This window comes from Artibeus jamaicensis, unplaced genomic scaffold (genome assembly GCF_021234435.1).
Source record: "Artibeus jamaicensis isolate MK-2021 breed Jamaican fruit bat unplaced genomic scaffold, CSHL_Jam_final contig_685, whole genome shotgun sequence".
Classification (NCBI taxonomy): domain Eukaryota; kingdom Metazoa; phylum Chordata; class Mammalia; order Chiroptera; family Phyllostomidae; genus Artibeus; species Artibeus jamaicensis.
Genome location: NW_026521924.1, coordinates 29329856 through 29353133, shown reverse-complemented (window position 1 = coordinate 29353133; position 23278 = coordinate 29329856). Strand labels below are relative to the sequence as shown.

General features: G+C 55.0%; 1 protein-coding gene across 3 annotated transcripts in view; it reads left to right on the top strand.

The window, feature by feature from the left end:
* The window catches only part of NFATC2 (nuclear factor of activated T cells 2), a 124960-nt gene extending 101929 nt beyond the window's left edge, over positions 1 to 23031 (top strand). For 2 of the 3 annotated variants that reach the window (XM_037133633.2, XM_037133635.2), the window contains exon 10: positions 18622 to 23031. In XM_037133633.2, the coding sequence (XP_036989528.1) occupies positions 18622 to 18677 (56 nt within the window). In that variant the 3' untranslated portion in view covers positions 18678 to 23031. Of the gene's footprint in view, positions 1 to 11548; positions 11637 to 18621 lie in introns of all 3 variants that reach the window. The other variant, XM_037133634.2, reaches the window with a different exon arrangement.
* The last annotated feature ends 247 nt before the right edge of the window (positions 23032 to 23278 follow it).

The following is a 23278-nucleotide window of genomic DNA, read 5'->3' as shown; positions in this document are numbered from 1 at the left end:
ACAACCATCCCTCCCCCTTAATGGGCACCTTGGAAAGGCAGAACCTCTCATTGCTGCATCGTGGCCGTGAACCCAGGCAGAGAGGGAGCTGTTTGTCTCTGGTCACAAGGCTGGAGGCCCGCCGGCCGAGCTGCTGGGGGCACGTGTGTGAGAAAGTGATCTAGCGTCGATTCGGAAGCAGAATGGAGCCTTATCGTGGGCCCTTTCACTCCCTGTGCCTCATGAGACTCCAGAAAATGGGCTTTCGCTCCAGACCCGAGGTCTGATTGCTCAGGAGTCTCAGGTTCAGCCGGTGCTGCTGGGCACTCTGAGCCCCCTGCTCTGTTCCCATCACCCCCCTCCGTACAGGCACTTTGGGTGTGGCCTGAGGTTACTTCATGGCTGTGAGCCCTCTGAAGCAAGTGCCTGTCAGCCTCATCCTCAGCGTCATCTTTGTCTGTCCAGGGCCATGGAAATGTCCCGGTCTCTGCCTTTGGGACGTGATAAGCCTCGTTCAATGTCTTCTCACCAGTTCCAGGCTCGGGCCCTCGGCGTAGGTGTCACAATGTCCCTGGTTGTCAGGGACCCTGTCCGGGCCACCCAGACCCCTGCTGAGTATGGGGTGTTGATGGCAGTCTCGTCAATACCGGCAGATGCCCAGTAGTGACCTGAATGTCTGTTAACAGCCACACAAGGGAATACTGAACAGCTGGGGCCAGGAGTGGACGGGGACCCTTTCCTGTTTGTGTTTGGATACTGTTGCGGTTTTCTTTGCTGCTTTGTCATATGCAAGCATCATTTAATTTTTTTTTTTTTAAGAAAAAGCTACACGTTTCAGGTCCTAGAAATGACTGCTGAGGCTACTATAAAAAGTGGGGATTTAGAAAACAAAAGCTCTCAGTTCTGCTCGGGGTGAGGCCCCACCCTCTGGGGGTAATCAACCTTTCCCCCACCTCTGTCAGCTTTGAGAGGAGGACCCCGGGGCTGTGCTGAGACTTTCTTGCCTCCGAACCTTTGCCCACGCCTCCATCTCCACCTGGAAAGCTGCCCCCACGCCCTTTCGGGGCCTCGAAATCAGACAGGCCCTCTTCTCTCCGTGGGGGGTGAGGGCCTCGTCCTCTGAGTCCGGGACACCTGGTTTCTCGGGGCCACTGTTTCTCACACACGCCTTCCAGGGGTTTCTATGTGTTTTTTCTCCTCTGCTCCAAGTCCAGCTCTCTGGGTGACAAGGACCCTGTCTCTGGTCTGGGCTGCTGGTGCCCCCGGGCTGACTTTGCACACAGTAGGCCCTTGACAGGATTTACTAATGTCCCCCTTTGCTCAAAGCCTGTCTCAGCTCCCTGCGTGTGAGACACTCAGCAAACCTTTGTGGGGCCGAAGGACTATCCAAGGATGAAGTGGAATATCATATATTGCCAGGGGTCTAAATGATTTAAAACTATCCATCAGCACACAACATCAACAATACTTGTTTTTAACAGTAATAATAACAGCTAATACTTAGGTGGCACTTGTCTAAGACTTTGCTATTTTAATTCATTTAATCCTCACAACAGCCCAATGAGGCAAGGACTGTTGTTATTCCCATTTTGTAGATGAGGACACTGTAGCTCAGAGAGGTTAAGTAACTGGCCCAAGGTCACACAGCCAATGAGTAAATTTGCAATATTCTTGATCTAGACTTTTCCTGTTTAGGGAAGGATGCCATACATATCTTTGGGAGTACAGGAGTACAAATAAAAAACACTGTGGCACCTGCCAGTGAGGCTCGCACACATATAAAAGCTGGGAGACAGCCTGCGTCCCAGTCCTAGAATTCAGGCCTCCACGAAACAGCTTTGGAACCTAGGGCTGTGAACTTGTCAAAGGCCTGAAAAAAACCTTAAGAGACACAGTGTGGGGGTAGGGTAGAGGGACCACCATCTAACTCCAGGAAGAGCTGCACACTTGGAGTGATAAGGGTTTAGTGTCAGCCGGAGCCCTTCAATGTTAGAGCAAAATTTAAATCATATTTACTGTGAGCAGTGGGGCTTGGCATGATCTGGCCCGGAGTCTCCACAAGTCAAAGTGCTGGGCACCCGCGGGGACGTCTTGGGACCGCAGGGAAGGATGCGCGTCTGCACCCGAATGGCACGGGAGGCTGCAGCTGGTCCCAGGCCCCCTCTCCTTGCCATGCTCTCCAGGCCTCTGGCTGGACAGAGGCCGCTGCTGAAGACCGCTCCGTGGACAGGCTGGGGCAGGCCCTCCAAAACGTGCTGGCCGCTGGGCCCACTAGAAAATCCATCCCCGCTCCAGCCTGCAGCGCTGCCCAGGGCCCGGCCATCCAGAGGTTGTTGTGACAGCAAACCCGAGCGCCATGGAAACGATTGTGCAACCCCCGGAGCGGCTGCCTGCAGAGCAGGGCAGCATCAGCTTGCTCCCAGCTCGTGCTTCATTCTCTTCCCCCTCCCACTCCTTGTCACTCTGTTGTGCTTGGTGTGGGCTCACTCTGGACCCAGAAGTGCCCCTTTTGCAGGGAGACCTGCAAGCTTGCTCCCCTTTTTGATGCCAAGAGGCCAGCGCAGCTGGTACATGTGGCCCCTCTTCTGGCTGCTGCCTCCTAGCTCCCTGCTCCTCCTGAAGATAATGTCCCCATGGGCCCACCTGGTACAGAGTGGGAGGTGGCCAGGGACCCCCCCCACCCCGGGATGGGCACCCGAGCTGGCTCGGCTTCCCTGTGTGGACGGCACACTGTCTACATCCCGGACCTTACCGAAGCTCCCTCATGGCCAGCAGGGCCTCCCTCCTGCTGTGGTCCAGGCGTTTCTGGGGGCGGAAAACAGAAACCAGCCCTGTGTTTTCCAAGCTGCCAGGCTTCTGAGAAATGCAGGCCTCAGCTGCCGCACGGGAACTCCCTTCTTCTGCCCACTCCCGACCCCTTTTAGGTAAGGGGCTGCCCACTCCCTCCAGACAGGCTTCCTATTGCGATGAGGGAGAAAGCTCTGGGGAGGGGCTTTTGCCCCTTGAACAGTTGCCACCCTTTGGTCACTGGCTCCTCCCAGGTCCAGTCCCCCAGCTGTTCGATGCCAGAGCTCGGGTCCAGCAGCTCAGCCCAAGACGGCTTCTTGGCGCCCAACTGTGGCCAGGCCCACCCTGGAAGGAGTTTCCTGACCTTGTGGCAGGCCTGGGGCACCTGCTGCTCTGGGGTTCCTAGCTGTTCAGGTCCCCTCTGTGTGGCTGGTGTCGGCTGAGGGGCAGGAAGGTGAGCGACCTGTTTAAGGTCATTCCAGCTGAAAGGCGAGCGTCTGGTAAGACTGGAGCCCCTCCCGTGGGTGCTTTGAATTTCCAAGAGGGGCCACTCCTCCTGCCAGTGGGTCTCTTAGGGAGACACGGGGATGGCATGTGGGCATGTGAGCGTGGCAACTCCTGTTTGTGTTTCGGTGAAGTTTAGCCTCCTGGCCCAAACTTTTCGCACTTCAGTTGGTTCCACTCAACACATTTGCTGAGTGTCTACTATGTGCCAGGCAGAAAACAAGTCAAAGCCCTCATTTAGTGACGTGCACTGTGGTCACTAGCCATGTGCGTGTGTGTGTGTGTGTGCGCGCGCATATGCTCACACGGACACCAAGGAACAGCCAGTGGCTGCTGTGGGCAGGAGAACTATCCAGTGATTTGGCCTAACCAGGTTCTCCTTGAACTTCAGGGGTTAACTCTGACCACTTCAGGCCTGAATGAAAGCTTCTGTCTTTGCCATTAAACCAGCATTTATTGGCAGGGGGGCCAATGGTTTTAAGTCTGCACCCTGGAATCACCGCCCGTTTTAAATCCTGGCTTAGCCCCCTGCAGGCGGCATGGCTCCGAGCGAGGCCCTCCAGCAACTGGAGCCTTGGTTTACTGAACTGCAAAAGGGGGATAAAAACACCACCTACTATGGGGCCTTGTGAACTTGGAGTGGGTAACACACGCATGAGGAGTTCCTGAGCCGGGACCTGGCACGAAGTAAGCACTCTGCCTGCACCAGCCACCAGCGTGATTTATCGACACCCGTGACCAGCCAGGTGAACAGACAGGTGCTGGTTGTTTCCAGGTCTTTGCCATCACAGACAGTACTTTCTAGAATGTTCTCTCTGTCTCAGCACATGCACACAGAGGGGTTTCTGTAGGGTTGTACCTCCAGGTGGCATTGCTTGGTCCCTGGGCGCGCACCTCAGCAGACAACACCAAATTGTCTCCTAGAGTGGCTCTGTCGACACTCCCATCGGCACACAGAAGTCATTGCGTGGCCCTCCGTCCCCACCTCCTCGGTGGATACAGGGAGATTTTTAAACTGGTTGTTGAAGCTTGTGTGTGAAATGGTATCTTTTGAAGCAGAAATGCCAGGGGCGAGCCCCACCATCTGCACTTGAACAAGCCCTCCTGGTGATTTGATGTCCTCAAGTCTGAAGCGTCAGTTCAGGAAACCTTTTTCTACCCTGATGTCATAAAGAGTGTCTCCTGTATCCAGTCTTACCTTTCACACTGAGCTGTGTCATCCATATGGAGTTGGCTCTTTTGTGTCCAGTTTGAGGGAAGGTTCTAATTTCACTTTTCTCTGCGTGGCTTGCTCATGGTCCTGGGCCATTTGCCGAGCAGTCTGTCCTTTCCGCCTGGGCCTGGAACCCACCGGCACTGGGAGGATCATTCCGCAGAAGTGTGGGCCTCCTCCGGGTCCCCCAGCCTCCTTCCCCAGCCAGGCTTTTCCACCCCCGGTAACAGAGCTTTGTTACCGCGGTGTCACAGGTGTTCTCCATTTCTGGCCGGCGCAGTCGCCAGCTCGCTGTCCCCAGAAGTGTCTCGGCTGTTCTCAGCTTTCTGCTTTTCTGCGGGAAGGTCGTGTTCGAGTCAGTTTTCAGGCCCCACATCACGGTGTCGGATCTTGGCCTCAACTTGAGATCGCCGAGTCTCTGGTTCAGACAGGGGAAAGCAGGCACAGCACTGAGTTTCCGTGGGTTTTTCTACAAGCTGCCCAGGTCACCTCTCATAACTGAAACGCAGGTTGAGCCACCTCTCACAGCAGCTTGCTGGCATTCCTGGCCACCGACTCTGTCAGGGGGGCTGGGATGCACCTGAGGAGGTCACGGTGGTCCTGCAACGTGTCCCCCCCTCGAAGCTTGGTGGCCTCCGTGGACATGTGCTCAGGGCTGGGATGAGGGGGCACTTCATTGGAAAGGCCTCCCATCTCTGGGCGTCTTCGGTTCCCTGAGGATACGCCACTTTTACAACCTGCCTCCAAGACTCGTGAGGCAGTAGCCCCACCCCACCTTCTCGGGGTGTGCCCCAGGCCTGGCTTGTGGTCCCAGAGGGGCCAAGCCGCTCTTTGCTTCTTAAATCTCATCCCCAGCTTAATGAGAGTGAACAACACGTGTGTTAGCTCGCATGCTACACGGTGGTTTCTACCGTGTAACCTGGTAAAAGTTAGGTCTCCCAAAGACCAGCCTTTGCTCAGAGTTGCGTGCAAAGAAGCAGGTGTTGGCTGCCAGACTGTACTTGCAAAAGAATTCCCACCTTCCAGTAGCTGGAGCCCGACTCTGTGGGTTTGAATCAGGCTTTGCTGCTTGGTGGCTGTCTCACCTGGGTATGTGATTTCATCCCTCTGCACCTGTTTCATCATTCATTCACTCACCCGTCCTGCCATGAAGTATTTACTGACCACCTACTATATGCTGGGCTCTGTCCTGGGTGCTGGCTATGTGCAGGGAATGAGAGATGAGGGTCCTGCCCTGGCAGGGCTATTACAACCCAGTGGTACAGGATTCTTGTAGCCCGAGCCATGCTCCCCCCTCCCAAAACCCAGGACCCATCGCCACGGTAACCGTGTACAGTGCCTATATTAGTGTCCCTTTGGGGTTCGCCCCGGTCCATCCTCGGATGTTGGCACCAGCTAACAGAACTGTAGGTGCGCCATAAGTGAGGTAATGTATGTGGCGGCAGTAACGGAAGGTGTCTGCTAAGTGGGGCTTCGTCAGCCTGTGCACAGGTGTCCTTTAGGAACCGTGGAGATGACCTTGGCCACCTGCTTCCTGTCTTTCCAGGGGACATTGACCGCCAGGCCTTGAAGAATGGCTTTCTGCCTCCTGCCCTCAGCCCCCCCCCCCCAGCCTGTAGATGGCAAGTCTGCACCCTGAAGGCTCACCGTGGAGGGGGGGCTTAGGGGAGAGCTCTGGATCACGGCTCCAGAAACCTGGCTTTGGGGATGAGCCTGTCGTGTGTTGCTTATCCAGGATAGCACGGACGTGTGTCCCTAGAGGTTAGGTCAGAGTGGGTGCCCCCCTTCTGGGCTGCTGTCCCCAACTGCCAATCACACGCCCTCCTCCCAGTTAGCACCTCAGCTTCCCACTCGAAACCAGAGCCTCAGAACTGCCATGTTTACTCATCCCGAGAGCTGGGGACAGTTTGGAGCACGATGTGGCACACTTTTCTCGTAAACTCTGAGGTCTTGCTGGTAAGATGTCTGGGCGGCTGGGTGCTGTGCGGCCCGCTGCTGGGGCTGGCTTCCGGAGGCCTCTGGTTTGCAGAGCTTTGGTGACTCAGGGTAGTCAGTGCACCTCGAAGTGCGGCCGGGGAGGGGCCCCTCTCTGCAGGATGTGAGAGCGCACCCCCAGAGCACAGCCGACCTCAGGCCCACCCACTCTGAAAATGCAGAAATAGCTCCCCAGGTGAAAGTGCTTTGGTGAAGGAGGGTGGCTGGGCCATCTGCTCCGGCAGCCTATTAACCAAAGGCTCCCTGTGTGGTGGGCTGGTGTGCACGAACCATGAGAACGGGCAGCTGCTGGCGTGTGTTTTGTCAGTTTGGTGCTGTGCCCGCTGATTCCATTGCATGATGTTTGAGATGCTTGCTACTATTCCCATTTTGCAGCTGAGGAAACCGAGGTTCAATGGTTGGCATGCACCCCCCCAGTAAATGTAGTGTGCTCACTGTGTGCCAGACACTGAGGCACCTGTCATGGGTTGCCTCGTTGGTTCCTTCAAAAACTGTTGGAATCCCCTGTGAAATCCTCAGGAAGGATTACTTCCCGCCTTTGACCAGAGGGTGCGGAGAGGACCAGGCTCACCTGGACAGCAGGGCGTGCTGGCTGGGTCTGGGTCCCAGCAGCCTGGCTCCTGACGGAGTGTTTCCCCACAACTCTGCCCCCTCCGAGGGACGGGGCTGCTTGTAAGGGCACTAATGCCATCCTCTGCGCCCCATCCTCATGGCCTGACCTAACCCTAATCACCTCCCAAAGGCTCTGTCTCCAAATGCCATCACTTTGGGGGGCAAGGCTTACACAGCAATTCGGGGGACACTGTTTGGTCCACAGCAGGGCCTGAATAGGTAGAAGGTTTGGTCCAGGGAGGAGTCAGGAGTTTAGACTCTGTCCGCCAGTCCTGGGAGAGTTACCGTATCTCAGGGACACCTGGTGTCATGTCGCACACATGCATTCCTGGTCAGTCACTCTGAATTAAGAGTGATGGTGGCCTTTGAACTGAGAGCATAAGTGTCAGGGCCAGACCTGTGAACCTCACTTGGAGAAATTTACGAGGTCTGCTCCCTGCTCAAGCCTGCTGGGGTTTCTTTCTGGGAAGCCAGTGGCTTCTCTTGCCTGGAAGGGGTAGGCTGAGTGGCCCAGGGGGCCCCTGCTTTATCTCGCTGTTTCCCCACAGGCTCTCGGCTGAACCAGGGAGGTGGAGGGTGCTGAGCCCTGCACTTGACCTCTCCCTCGCCCAGGCAGGCAGGTGGGTGGGCTTATGCAGACCTCCCATAGGGAGGTCTTGCCAAGTACATGTAGGGACAGGCTGGAACTCACAGGCAGTCTGCAGGTCAATCAGCTCTCACGGCTGAGGGACTCACGAGGGGGGCGGATGTGCTGAAACCTTTTGGGAGGGGGGCACTGTAAGCCAATGCAGAAGACAGATGGGAAGGCGGCATGAGGGAGAGTGAAGGAGTCGGGATGCCCTGTGACAGGACCCGCTTATGTTGGGCTTAGGAAGTGTGTGGTTGTGCTTCGAGCTGGTCGGGACACAGAACGGCCTGGAAGGTGACTTCATGGGCGGGTGAGATGGAGGCTGGGCTGGAAGGTTCAATAAATATCCAGTCAACCCCTTTCCACAGGGGCCACGGTGGGTTTGGAAGGAAAGGTCTCCTGGGGGGAGGGTGGTGGGAGGGGTTGGGACGTGTCCCCAGTGGTCACCAGGATGTTGTGTGTGATTCTGTGACGTGAGGCAAGGAGCTCAGGACGGAAACACTGCCGGTCCAGGCTTCCACCTGCCGACCCACCTGGAGGGACGAGCCGCCCTGCCCCAGCGCCTCCATCACGCGGCGCAAAGATAAGTCAACTCAAAGGCCGTAACACAAACAAATGTTCGGCGAGTGCCTCCAACCGCCAAAGAGAATGATGGCTTCCCAAACAATTAGGTATTTATTTTATCATCTCATTTGTGGTCACAGGCTGCTTTGCGGGTTTGGATCGCTGTTTCTTTCCAGAATGTCAACTGGATGTAGTAACAAGTGCTTTTCTTTTGTTTCCATTTTTTTTTTTAAGGCAGCAAGTTATTTTGCAGTACTTGCTTTGTGGCTGAGGCAGCTCAGCAGAGGTTTGGGGTGAAGGCCATGGTGAAATGGCTGGAGAGCGAGGAAGCAGGCGGTGGTGTGTTCAGAATGCCTTCCTGTGGTCACCGCCTTGGAGCGGTGCAGTCGCCTGGTCCGAGAGGTGCAGCGTAGCCACGTGAAAGCAAAAGACATTCTGCTGACTTGGGGGAAAGGACTGGGCAGGGAGCTGGGCTCCGGTCTGAGTTTACACAGTTGGTTCGTCCTTCCTTCTAGGGCAGCGTGGCTTGGACAAAGTCCAGGGTGGTTCTCCCTTGACTTAAGCCGATGTGTAATTATGGAACAAGTGGGCAGTAGATAAGATGGTTGGGAGGCACCTTGGTGTTTTCACTGCAGGACCGTCAAACTGAACGTACCTCCGACAGACCCGATTCCCGTCAGCTCCATGACCCAGACAGGTTCCCCCACCTGATCCCACCCCTGTCACTACTCTCAAAAGACTGCAGGCTGGTTGTGGCATTAAATTAGTTAAGATGACAGTTTCTTGGGTCTGTAAAGGCTGTATTTTATCTGTTGACACCTTATGCTTTCATGTTAATTATCGATGTTGATTAATCACTGACCATGGTCCAATCTGTATCCTAAATTGACCCATGAGCCTAGTGCAACAATCCACCAGCTCATGCTGAGGGTTGTAAAAATGCGACCTCCCTACGTAGGTCTTTAGCTGTAGCATCACGAACCATCCCCAAGTCGGGCAGTGGTTCTGGGACCAGAGGGGGCCCGCCCTGTCTGCGGGAGGGCTCGCTGGTATCTTGTAGGTGGCCCATGGCAGTTCCAAATGCTGGTGCACCATGGAGCGGGGGCTCGAATATGGCTCTGCCCAGCGCCGGGGGCGGTGCCTGTACCAGTCACTGCCTCAGTATAGTGACCTGAGAAATGGGCCCACCAGCGGCCCAGAGATGGTGGCAAGGGTGTGAGAAGGCCCCAGAACTGCCACCTGTAAAGGAGGAGGCCTGGGGACGGTCTGCTTCTTGAGTTTTGAGTTCAGTTGAATTAAAAACAAGGCCCTTCCTTCGGCTCTTGGTTCTCTGTCTTCCACCAAGAGACAGACAATGAGAGAGTGAAACTTCATGACTAAACAGGAAGCTGTGCCCCAAGAGGCCACAGACGAGCGGATGGGTTTGGTGCTTTGCACCGAGTCTGAACTCGGGCGACGAGGGGCAGGGAGAGGAGACACAGGCAGAGCAGGCTCGGCTTCTTGGGGACCAGACTTCTGAGTCCACTGAGACTCCCCTCAAAGCACCCACGTACTGGCCAGTGGGTGTGGAGAGGCTGGTCCCTGGGTCCACCCACCCCACCCTCCTGGTTCCAGTCACTGCTCCAAGGGTGTGTGACCTGGGAGTGTGCTCCTGGCCCCGACAGGTGCTCAGCACTGCTCGAGTGGGTGCGTGTGGATGAGGAGGAAATGTCCTGGCCACTATGGCCCCTTGGAGCGGGCTTTCTCCAGGAGTAACCACCGAGCCAAACATTCTACCTTAAGGCCCAGTCAGATCCGCCCTGCTGGTGGGTGGAGACCAGGGTCCCAGCACTGCGAGGGACCCTGCAGTCCCTGCAGTGATGTACTCGGGAGGCTGGAGGTTTTGGTTCCCGGATGTATTCTGAGGGCAGATCCAGAAGCAGTTGTGTGTGGAGGGATGTGGGCTGTGACCGAGATGGGCCTGAACGACCGGAAGTAGGGAGTGTCTCCTATGATGGGGACGAGTAGAACAGGGCGTTTTGGGGTGGGGTGGTGGTGAGTCGGGGGATTGCTTTGGGCCCTGAGATGCCCGGTGGGCAGTCAGAGCTCTGAGTCTGCAGTCCAGGCACAAGTTCTGGTCTGGAGAACATCAGTGTGGCCACTGCTAGGATACAGATGGTATTTTAAGGCCTTCTAGGTTTGGACCAGGCCAGTGTGTAACAGAGGGAGGGAGGGACAGTAAAGGAGCTGCCTGAGGGCCACAGGCTCCTGGAATTTTGGAGAGCGCATGGTCCCAGCTCTGCTACAGCAGCTACTAAGGAGGGGAGGGAGGTGGTCCTTTGTCCTGGGCTGCTGCCCCCACCAGGCCCAGCCTTGCTGCAGCCCAGCATTTGGGCGAAGGCCTGTGACTGCAGAAACAGATTGAGGGAGTGTTCAGGGCCTTGCAAGTGCGTGTCCTGGAAGGAGCCCCCTGGTGCCAATCAACAGGCATTTCGTAAAAGCCCGTCACTCCCTGGAAGAAGCGAACCTCAGACTACTTCTAAAGCAGGCACTCCAAGTGGACTCTGGCCTTGCAATTTGGCCATTTGAAGGGGAGTGAAAGAATACATGCTTTGAAAGCTGTAGGGGAGTCGATAGTGATTTAACATTGAAGAGAAAATGGGATGTAAGTGAAAGGTTTGTAAAGTAGGCGGCTGCCGGCTCCTTTGGAAGTGCCTTTGGTGCTCAGAATGGGCAGGAGCTATAAAAATAGTCACTTAAAAAAAAAAAACTGTCGGCCAGAGAGACAGGAAGAAAATCTACATTCTTAGGAGTTTGCATGTCTACTCTCTCACTACTAAGAATAGAACGGGGTCAAATTCAGAATCCATGAGAAGCCTGCAGGAGGATTATCTCTAAGTAGATCCCTAGCAAAGTTCTGATATTCTTTGCAGTAGAACTAGCTTATCAGTTGTCTAGGATCTGAAACTCCAGGACGTAGCCAGCAGCATGAAAACAAACGAAACCCACCATAATTTTGCTGATGCACTTGGAGCTCAGAGACCCCCATTTCTTTGCATAAAGTCCCTCATCTCAGTCACTGTCACCCTGGTGTGGGGTTCATCCTGGTGCGGATGTTAGGGTGACACGGGATTTGGGCAGAGGGTGAGTGAGCTTCCGTGCGGCCCTAAGTAGAAAGACTCATGAAATGGATGTTGTCAGCACAAGTCGGGAGCATAATAATAGATAGAGGTCGAACATGACGTTTTTGTCTTCTTCTCAAAAATGGTTTTGCAAATCTTTTTCAGAGCTGATAGACACACACCTTAGCTGGATACAAAACATATTATGAAACAGAATGACTGTGATCTTTGATCCGAGAAATCAGAGTTAAAGGTAATTCCTATCTTCTGCCTCTCCTTTTGTTTTCCAGCTGTGTGTTTTCTTGAAGTTGTGTTTTTTTTTTAGTAAAAGAAAACTTAACAACCTGAAGTCCATCCTCACAGACACCATTTCCTGTTTTTTAAGGGCCGGAACCCCACCACTTCACCAGGGGCTCCCTGGGGGGGGACAGCACCCCTGGCTTTCTCTGGGTCTGTGAGGCTGGGGCTCAAGGTTGGGGCGGGAAGGCGGGGGATGAGGCTCTGGGAATTTGCATGCTCTCCCAGGGAGAATGCGCTATGTCATGCCCCCCTCTGAAAGTTCTGCTCCTGTGTTTTACCACCTTCTTTTGGGTTTTGTGCACTTTGCTTGGTGTAGCCAGGGAGGCAGGCTGTGCATCAGTGGCGGGGCGCTCTGCGCTGGGGCAAGTAGATAGGAGGGCCCAGGGCGTGACTCTCCGAGCTCACCACACTTAGCTGTGTCCAGTCTTGACCTCGTCATCTCACCAGGCTGCTGGGCCCAGGACGGAGCTGGTTGCCCACCGAGCTCGGCACAGCCCCTCACTGAGTGTCAGGCTGTAGACCCCCCTCCCTAGACTCTGGGCCCAACAGAAGCGCCTGGCAGCTGGCAGACGCTATGATGCGGGGTGCAGTCCCTCTGTGAGGAACAGCAGGTCCGTCTCTGTGCCTCTGCCCAGCCTGATGAGGCTCAGTTACACGCAGTGCCCAGCACAGGGCGAGCACTCACCGGAAGTCAGCCAGCATCCGCCACACCTCCTGACACCTCCCCGGTTCACTGGGCTGGGGCTTTTGAATGGTCCCTTTGTCTGTGCAAGGGGGCCTGTTGCGTCACAGGCCGGACCCAGAATTCCTCAGCAGGATCACACTGACAGCCCGCTCCGGAAATGCGGTAAAAATGACCCTCAGATTCCACACCTTGTGGCACACACAGTGGAGGTGGCATTCAGAACCCTGTTCCCCAGAGGGTGGGGCCGGTGGAGACAGCACTTCCCAGAGGCAGCGTGAGCCCTTACTCAGGGGGGGGCTTTCTGTGGCACCTTCTCAGCTGTGAGCAGGTGAGGGCGACAGGGACCCCGGTGACCCCAGACTTCTTCCCCGGGGCCTCACGTCCCAGGAGCCAGGATGGCAAAAATGCACCTGAAATGTCGGGGCTGAGAGTGCAGCCACTGAGAGAAACCAAAAACAGGCCTTTTTAAGTGCACTTCTTCCCTCCCTGCTGTCAGAACTTGGCAGTGCTTCTGGCCCCGCTGGGGCCGGGAACTTGGGCCAGCTGGGCTGATCTGTGAGCTTGGAGGGGATTCGCCATGCACGGCCCCTCCCCCGAGGTGGCCCGCGTGGGCTCCAGGCTTATCAAGGGCTTTTTGTCCTTTTCATTGAACCTCTAAAGTCTGGCCTGGACAACTCAGTTAGTTCCCAAGTGTCCCCAGAGCATACAGAGATGGCTGAGAGGGGACAAATCATTTCCCTTTTGAAACCAAAGTCACAGGGGAAGACCCAAGGCCATGGCCACGTTTTCTTGTGCTAGTGGTTGGGGGTTGGGGGTGGAGGACAGGGGCATGGTCCTGGCTTCCAGAGTAGCTTTTCCCACAAGCAGCTGGAACAAAAGGCAGAAGCACCCGGAGAACATTCCCTGGGCTTTCCGGTCCCACGTAGGTTTTGGGAGTGGATTCGGCAAGGCACTGCCAGGGCAAGGGCCGGCCTCGCACCCCGGTCAGCTCTCGGCCTTTTGATTTGGCCCAGAGCATGCTGCGTCCTCGAGTCCCATCCAGACTTGGGTGTCTTTCTGGCCATGGCCTCTGTGGCTGGCCCCAGGCTCTTGTGGGCACTCACGTGGCCTAAACCAGATTTTTGAAAACACGTTTGAGGTTCAGGGGAGAAGCAGGACAGGGTCTATCCATCCCCTTCCTGTTGCTTCTTTCTCGGGGGAGTAAGTTCCAAAGTCAGCAGTTTTAAGGGGGAAAGGCCAAAAGTCAAAATTACCCTTGAAAAGTCTCTTAACTTGTAGCTGACAGTGTACCGTTTTCTGCCTGCAGCCCCGAGCGGCCTTGTCTCTGTGTGCCGCTAAAAGCAGCAGCTGGCACACAGGGGTCTGGGCCTGCGGGTGAATCAGAAGATCCCTGGGGCAGAGTGGATGCTAAGAGAAATCTGCTCAGTTTTTAGAACTTCAGTACTTGGTCAGCCCAGAATTGTTTGATGCCCAGTGCCGGGAGGAAGTGTTGGCTTCCCCACATGGCCACCCCCCAAAAGCAGGTGAATAAAACACCCTGGTTTTCTTTGCCATTGATATATATACTAGGGGTCATTAAACTACGCCTCAGGCCAAATCCCGCCCCAGGCTTGTTTTGATAAAGTTTTATCGGCGCATGGCTATGCCCATCTGCTCACATGCTGTCTATGGCTGCTTCCAATGCTCCCAGAACAGAGCTGGGGAGATAAGGGACCACATGGCCCTTTACAGGAAAAGTTTGGAGACCCCTCCTATATTCTTTATATCTACAGCCATTTACTAGAATGGTTATATCTTCTTGTTGATTTGTATGTGAATGACTTTTCATCATATACTGAGAGTAAGTGGAGGTTCAAAGGGAAAAGTGTATAATTTCTAGGTGCTCGCCTCTGTCCGTCTTTTCCTTCCCGGCGTCAGGCTTAGCAGCCACCCTGAGGCTGAGACAAGCATACGCCCATTCGTGTTGGGTTTTCAGCGCAGCGCCTCTCTCTGAGGGCGACCGAAGGTCAGGGGTGCTTGTGGCGGACCAGCACTACTGACCTCGGTTCTGTTCTGAGAAAGCGGTGCTCAGTGACCACCTCAACCACTCAGCACAAAGTTTCCCCTGCTGTTGACCCACAGGAAAGACGCCAGGGCCCTGTAAGGGCCATGACTGCTGAGCTTATTAGCACAGTCTCTGGGCCACCGCCCTGGGCTCAAATCCTGCTCCCTCCCCTTATCCTGCTACAGCAAGGGGCTGCCTGCCTGCATTTCTCCATCTGTGAAACTAGTGTGACTGCATTATTAGGTTCAGTGTGAGAAATAACTCAGCCCTTAGGACGGTGCCTGGCACACAGTCAGCCCTCAGCCATGTGGACGGCTCATATTCTTTTGTAGAGAAAAGGCTCTAGACAAGTCACAGACAGGCAGCCTATCTGGATGCTAGCAACCAGCTTCCCTAAACCAAGGGACCTGGGCTGATGGTGTGGGGTCCTTAAGGTGCGCTGAGATCGATGCACTAGGCACCCGCTGTGTGCGGGGCACGGTGCACGGCACCTTGAGGACACAGGTGACTCCAAGAACCTGGCAGGGGCGGCAAACAGAGCATTCGGAGAATTCAGTCCAGTTGACCCTCAAACGACACAGGTTCAAACTGCATGGATCTTCTGATAAGTGGATTTATTCCCCACTAAATGCTGTAACTATATTTTCCCTTCCTTGTGATTTTCTTAACATTTTCTTTTCTCTAGCTTGCCTCAGTGTAAGAATAGAGTATATAGTACATACGGCTTACAAAATGTGCTCTTCAGTAAGGCTTCTGGTCAACAGTAGGCTACTAGCAGCTAATTTGGGGGAGAGTCAGAAGTTATATGTGGGTTTTCCCCTGCCCAGGGGGTCGGTGCTCCCGGCCCCCCTGTTGCTTAAGGGTCAGCTGTGCTCGCTTCTGGAGGGACAGGGCAGGAGAGAAGTTAGGGTTTGGACAAAAAGAGGGACTAGTGGGAGACCTGCACGTGGCCAGTGTGGGACAAGGTGGGAGGGAAGGTCGGCCCAGGGGAGATGCTCAAAACATTTACTGAATGAATGACATGGGGAGGGCATCAGAGTGGGACCTGGGGAGCGAAGCCCAGTGAGCCCCAAGGCTGTTTCGCCTCTGTCGGAGCCTCCCTCTTCTCATTCATTCATGAGTGTTGCCGAGCACTTCCTGGGCACTGTTACAGAGCTGGGGACACAGTAGGGGGGACAAGGGACAGCACAGTGGGGTGGGGGCCCTGCAGGCCTCCCCGGGGCAGCCTCCAGAAGAGCCTGCTGGAGCAGAGCCTGGAACAGAGGGAGGAAGGAAAGCCCCTGGCAGGGCTGAGGCCCCGGGCGTGAGTTGGGCACGTGGGACTGCCATTGCCTCCGAACACAGGAAGCCGGTGTGGTTGGCCTGCAGGGGGTGGGGGAGGGCAGCAGGAGGCGAGGTCAGGGCAGGAGCAGGCACGGGGACCAGATCACAAGGCCTGTGGGGAAGCAGAGGGTTTTAGCCCTTCAGCCTGTAGAAGAGTTGGAGTGAGACTGAAGATGTGGGGGTGAGGCGGCAACAGGGCCGGAGGGGGGACGCTCCTTCTCCCAAAGGACAGACAGTGGGAAGGACGAAGGGAGAGCAAGCAGGTGCACAGCACAGAACTGAGGCAAAGGGCAGTGACTCGTTCCCCTGCCCCCCCCCCCCATACACACCTGAGTACCTGAGTCTGCAGTGGGGGACCTCCTGGACGGGAGACCAGAGTCTGGGGGAAGTGGTCACACGGAGACCCTCTCTCCGAGCTCAGCCCTGTCTTTCAGAGCGATGTGAATGCACCATCCTTGCTACGCCCCAGCTAGCGTTTCTGCTCTAGAACTTTCTCTCTCTGCACAGCCAGGGCAGCAAGCGCTGAGGTTTCAGAAAGAGAAGGTTCCTCCACCCAGCGAGGTTTCAGTGGGGTGTGAGTGGGCCTCGCTGCACAGCCACCGCCTGCCCCCAGCCGCGGGAGGGTCTGAGTAAGTGTGCGCAGCCCGCTGAACGGCCTCTACCCGAAAGCAGCTGTTAGAAAGCCCAAGGGGAAAGCGCTTCTGTGTCCCAGCTCCTGCACCCTGACAAAGGAAACGACCCTTTGGGGAGGGCCCTGATGCCAACCTCTCTGCCCACTGGCTATTTTTAGAAAGCCGAGGCCGTGGAAAGTTCCCACTAAGGACTGACTCCTCTGGTTTCCTAGGTTGAGAAAACAGGAAGCCCTTCAGAATCCGGGCTTTGAAAAGCTTTGCTGAAGCTGCGCTGACCACCCTCCGCCCCTTGGCATTCTGCTTTCACAGCCTCACAAAGGCCCCCGGGCTGCCAGGCCCCAAAGGGCTCACAGCGGGCGGGGTGGGGGCAGCCCTTCTCCATGGTTCCTGGTCTAGGGCCCCAGGTGTCAGCTGGCACACAGTAGGTGCCCAATCAGTGCTGGTTAACTAAATGTATGAATTCATCCTCTGAGTTCCCGTTCACAGGTCCCTTTCCACACTTTGGAAATGCTTGTTCTACTAGATGCATTCTCATACGTTAACATACATGTTGTCACATTTGAATCTATATCGTGCATACACACCACATCCATACATGCATACTGCTTGCTCTGCGAACCAGCGCCTGCTAGACACTGGGCACTGCACTAACTTTGTCACTTGTGTTCTCTCATCCACAACCCTAGAAGGAAGGTAACACTTTGGTGCACAGTTTAGAGATGGGGAAACTGAGGCACAGAGCAGTCCTGTCACTCAGGCAGGGCTTGGCCAGCGGGGGGATTCTGACCCTGCTCGTCAGGCTGTGGTACCTGCCCTCCCAACCTCTGTGCGGTGTCCCTCTAAAAAACGGCGAGCCTGGCCAGCCTCTGGCACAAAGCAAAGCACCGAGTACAGCCAGAGTCCAACATGGAGCACAGCGAACCCCCAGCTGTTGCCGCTACTGGTCCCAGAGCCCTGTTCACCGGGCGCATGCCCTGCAGGGCTGCCGACACCCAGCGCCCTCACAGAAGCTCCGAGGGGTGCACACCCCTGGGAGGTCCTCCTTACAGATGAGAATGCCCAGGTGCAGAGGGGTGCGCAGCTCTGACCCAGTTTATATTCACTCTCCTCCTCTGTTGGGGGGTGCGTGCTGTGGGCTCATCCAGGCAGGGGTCTCCCTGGGAAAAGCACCTTGCACCCAGCTCAAACGGGGAGAGACTTTGAGCAAACCTCAGCGGGGAGCCCTCACTGGGGATTTTCCATCTTTAACAGTAGGTCAGGCCGAGACGAGAAGAGAAAATAGGAAGCGGCCGTGGGAAGAATTCAGTGTCACAACTAGGAGAGGGGAGATATGTGTGCCTTTGCTGGGACCCCAAAGGGGTCTGCCTCCTGTCCTCTGCCACCCCTGGGACTGGGCCACTCAACTCAACTGTCCAGCCGAAGGTGTGCACACACCTGGGGCTCGGACACACTGGTGTCCGGGCTGCCGGCGACAGCAGCTTCTCCTTTCCGAACATGTTGGAGGAAGCCTTGTCACAAGGCCCATGATTCTGAGACCCCACCACCTTGATTCCAGAAACTAGTGTCCCAGGCAACTGGCCCAAGTGGTAGAGAGAGGGTCGCTAGCTCCTTCGTGCCAATGGCTGGCACCGTGCTTTCGGTTCCCAGCTCGGAATTCCACACTCCCTCCGAGGCAAGAGGTGACCCAAAGTTCCCCTCTGAGGACACTTTCTAGTTCTAAAGGGGGTGAGGGAACTGAACGAAACAGAGGTTACGTTTCCGTGGGTGGTTAGTCTTTGTGGTATTCACACCCACTGTCTTTTTAAAAGTCCCTCTTTTGAGAGCTGGACACTGTGGGTCAAGGAACTGTGTTTTAGTCACATAGTAGGTGTGTTTTCTGGGTGTTGTAACAGTGGGAGGAGTTTGGCAGACAGCAGACAGCCCGCAGTGCATTAAACAAACCGAAGAGAAAAAGGAGACAGTTACAGAAAATATGCCTCACGGACCAAATCCATTTCTGCTGTGATTTTTTTTTTTTTAATTTGCTATTCGGGCAACTTTCCCCAACAAATCCATAGCACAGATTACTGTCCAGAAAATAAGAGTGCGGGACGGTGTTTCTTCCATTAAAAGCTCTCAAACGTATTACCGCAGAGAACAAAAATATGGTTTGAGGGGACAAAGCCCAATTGTTTCAGGTGCTAGAAAGTGAATCTGATCCGTGTGTCTGGTGCCCCCCTCACTCACCCTACACTCTCTCTGTTCTCTTTTGTAGTTAATGAAATTATCAGGAAAGAGTTTTCAGGACCTCCCACCAGAAATCAGACGTAGAAGCAGCCCTCAGCAGGACACCTTCCAGACCCGACCCCTCGGAGCCCCCCGCTGCCCCTCACCCGCTGTCCCAACTGCACCTGCCCTGGCCGGAGCAGAGAGCTGACTGTCCCCTTCAGGAGCTCGCCACTTCGCTCTGGAAACACCAGCAAGGACACGCTGTCTTTTGATTTTTCGTTTGTTCTGTTTTAAATCCCAAAGAGCATCTCGGTTGACTTTACTGGTGTCCCATCTAAACCTTAAGTGCCTTCTGAGTAAGACAGCGCACTGAACGGCACCTGAGACCAGGGTGACTGGGGCTCGGGGTGCGGGCTGGGTCGGGGGACGGAGGACGCAGCTCCGGGTTTATTTTCCCAGCTCCAGAACCTTTAAAGGCAAGGAGTTCCCACATGGAGCAAGCAGAGAAGCTCGGCCCAAGAGTCCAGCTTACAGGCTGAAGAGACGCAGAGAAGCCCGCCTGTCACCTTCAGGTGTTACCTATTCACGCCACAGTGGGGCCACAGCTGCGGTGTATTTTTTAAATTCTCATTCTGAAGCGAACCTGTCTGGCCTGTACGAGATCACCTGTTTAAATTTCTCGGTGTTAAGTTATGACATGTATATGCTTATTCTTCCCGCTTCAGAGAGCTGGCCATGGTGGCTGGAGGTGGCACCTTGCTGGCCAGTGGCTCCCCGCCCCGCAGTGCGTGGGCACGGGCTGGAGAAGGGGGCCCAGGCTGCAGGGTGCGCTCCGGCACTGCAGCCCCCACCCTAATGGCTTTTCTGAGGTTCCCACTTTCATTCTTCCTAACAGCCAGGTGTTTTTCCTTAAAGCAGTTAAGATTGTCTAGCATGTGCATTGCATTCTCAGAAGGAACGGCAGAGGCCTAAAGCAATTCCCCCTTCCTCCCCCCACCCCCACAGTACAGGTATTTCTGTGAAGTGGTTGTGAAAAGAGGCAACTGGCAGGCCTCAGTGTTTCTGTGAGTGGGCTGCCCTCTCTGGCCTAGGCTCAAAGTGGGGCACTCAAGGTCAGGATTCGGCCCAAAAGGTCATTGGTTATTTTGATCTGAACGCATTGAATGCCCTGCTCGGCCCCCCAGAAAGACCCGTCTGCAGGAGCTGCCTAGTCCAGCACAGGACTCACCTGAATAGGAGCAGGTCCACCCAGGGCGGCTGTCTCCCTCAGACGGACCCCCCAGTTATACGACAGGTATGACCCCTCCCCGACCTCGGCTCCTCTCCACCGTGCACAGGCCGGGCCCTCCAGAACCTTCCTCCTTCGGTGCTATGTTTGCAAACAAAACCCTCAAAGTTCTTAGCAGGCGAGTGTCTATTACACAGGTGTGCTTTGTCTGCAGGTGCTGCAGACACCCCAGGACTAGCCAGGGATTGGCTTCCCAGTCTCTCAGTGGCGCCCTGGCGACTCACAGTGCATGCGCACACGCAGCGCTGCGGAAAGCCACGCTGCCGGCACTTCCTAATCCGGTCTGCTGGGCAGAAAGCCCAAGGAGTGAGGTGTGGCAGGTCAGGGCCCACTGGGGGTTTTCTAAGTGCTGGTTTTTTCACCCAGGTTACACAGAGGTAAAGCCTTCCCAAGAGCCGGACCGGGGGCGCAGGGCTTGGTGATCGTGGCCTGGTGTGTTTGCTACCCCAGAGGGAGGGCAGAGGGCCCGGGCTGGGGCATCTGCATGTTCCTGTCTGTACTCTCTTGCTCCAGATGGAGCATGTGTTCCCCCCCAACAACAGGGGCGCTCTCCTCCACTCGCCCAAGCACCTCTTTTAAACAGAAGGCTGGTAAGAGGGTGACTGCTGCTGCAAACTTTCGGGGTGCACAGAGCTGCCCAGTGGAAAAGCTTCCACAAGCAGTTGCAGCGAAAGACCTTTCTCTGCAGCTACAGCTACAGCTGTGCTGACTGCACTGGGGAACTCAAGTTCAAGGGTTCGGCGAGTGATTCATTCTCACTTGACCTGGCTGGGAGCCTTTTTTTTTTTTTTTTGCACATGAGGGAGTTTGGCCTTTCCTCAGTTAGCTGAGTGTTTAACCCAAGTGCCTTCCTGCTATTGTAGCAAAGTCGCTCGGCTTCACAGAGTGTGGGGTGAAAAGGGATGGATGCGTTTTCCATCATCGTCCTAACGGGGCGGCGACAAGGACCTCCTATTGGTTTAGACTCCTGTACGAGTGTGTGCTTATACGCATGCGCGTGTGTGCGTGGCACTCGCACCAGATTGTCTTTTTCAAAGATGTCTTAGCTGGCTATTATAGGAATAGACAACTATACCAACAGCAAAGGAAAGTGAGGCAAAGGCGTTTGATCCGAGACGCAAACGGGCAGGAGAGCATGTGAGGAGGAACGCACAGCTACCCAGAAAGTTTTGTCAGGGACAAAGGCCAGGAGGGAATTTCTCCAGGAGCGAAAACTCGGGAGAAACTGTTTTCGCAGTGGCAAGAGGCCCCCAAATCCTCTACGAGAAGGAGAAGGAGAAAGCAAGACGTCTAAGTGGCGAAGGTGTGTGAGCGTTGCACGTGAGTTAGAAGGATCTCTGTTAGGGGGAGGTTTGCACTCGCTACATTCGAGGTCAATTACACACGTAGCACTTCCAGCGGAAACGGAAACCTACCGCGTTGCTGAATGTAGTCTCTCCAAAGATTGCCGGTCTTCCCGCACTGTACAGAAATGCTGCCGCTTGATAATATATAACGGCCACCCAGATCAATTAGTGTATTATTAAATTTTATTTTCTTATCTGTATTTTTATGCTTTTCATCTGTCCTCAGAATATCGCACCCCTGTTGGAATTAGAAAAGTATTTATAAATGGTCAGAAGTCTTTTTTCAAGTGTCTCTCTTTACATATATGTTGATATTTTTTCTTCCCTAAGAGAAATGATGTATTCTTGAAAATGCGTTAATCATTCCAGAAAACCAAACTCCACCCCAGAGCCTGTCAGCAGTCAGTCACCTGTCTCCCGGACTGAGTCATCTCTGGAGAAAAGGGGGGGGCATGTTTTGGGGGGCAGAAGGAGCCACCCGCTTCCTGCCCAAGATGACGCTGCCTGACTTCCGCTCTGAGCCCCAATCTCGTCCCCGAGGAGAACGTTCTGAAGTGTTTTGGTCCCCCACTGAGTAGATGCTATTTGTAAAAGCCTGCCTGTGTTGTAATAACGGGGTTCCAGAAGAGCTCCTGCCCCCCAAACCCAAGTGCGGGCGAATGTTTACAGAGCCGACTGGATCCCGGCGGGTCATCCCCGCACACATCACCCAAAGGACATCCCAAGTTTCCCAGCAGGACACAGCCTTGGCCTCAGGTAGGACCCGATTCCTTCTAAGAACTGGGAGGCCCTGGTGCAGCCTTTTCCTGTTTATGTCCAAGAGCCAAGCCGCCGGCGCAGGCCGCTGCCACCTGAGACAGCGCGGAAACCAATGTGTTCTAATTGTCACCCTGGACTCAAGGGAGGCAGATTTGTTTATTTTCATGTCAACAGACACTTCCCAAGTGCTTTCTATTTTGCAAAATTGAACGGACATCAGGGGTCCGGTTAACAACTTTGTTCCCTCGGCGTTTATGAGAAAGAAGCATGGGGCTATGACATCCTGGACGAGTGTGGGGGGGGACTTCCCCAAACTGGTTTTGTTGGAGGGGCCACCCTGCAGCAGGCACCCGGCACAACTGCTGCTGGCTCTTCCTGGCCTGGGGCCTGGGCACGCGGTCTCACGGGGCCAGACCGGCCAGCGCAGGTGTTTTCCCGCACCCTGACTACACGCTTCGGAAGGTGGGATGGCAAGCATCGATTTCACTCAGCCTTTGCCGGTGCCTTGAGCTACAGCCAACATCCCTGTCTCAGCTCAGTCTGTCCAACACACTCTTCCAGTGCTCGGCAAGCTTGAGTGCTCCCTGAGGGAGCTCCTCTAAGACCGAGACAGGGTGCTGGAAGCAAGGCGGAGCGCTCAGCCTTGATGACCAGAATGACCTCCACCTGCCCGTTCAGGGACCGGATGAACTGGATGCAAAGGATGCTGCTTCCACCAGAGAAGGTGCTTTCAGCATTCTGGTTGGCTGTGGTTGGAATGAGCTCAGCATGCTGAATGTGTTTTCGGAGACCCTCACTTACCCCGGCTCCCTCTGCTGCCCTTGGAGCGGGGAGGATGTTGAGAACGTCCTAGCCAGTTCCACCCCAAATCCAAGTCTCTCCGACCGGTGGTGCTGGGAGGTTTAGGTTGTGAAAATCTTGACTGTTAAAGGCCTTTGAATACATCACATTCCTATGCAAAATGTTTTTAATCTCCAGTTTAATGTAGTTTATTTTTGCTATATGTAAAGTATTTTTATACGGCTTGTATCATGATAGAGTAGCAATAAAACAGTTGAAAGCATGGGCTACCGTGGAGTGTCTTGTCTTCTCTAGAGAGGCTGGCTGCTCAAACATCCCCTTTCCATGCCAAGTCCTTACAGCAAGGCGCCTTTCTGTGGACACACGGGTACGAATGTTCACCCCTCGTCTGAGCCCTCTGAGGTGGGAACCATTCACGTCACACCTTGAACCAGGGCACAGACGCCGCTCGCCCAACGTGACGGAGCCATGAGCTCAGCCTGCACCTGTCCGCTCCTCTCCCTGCTCTG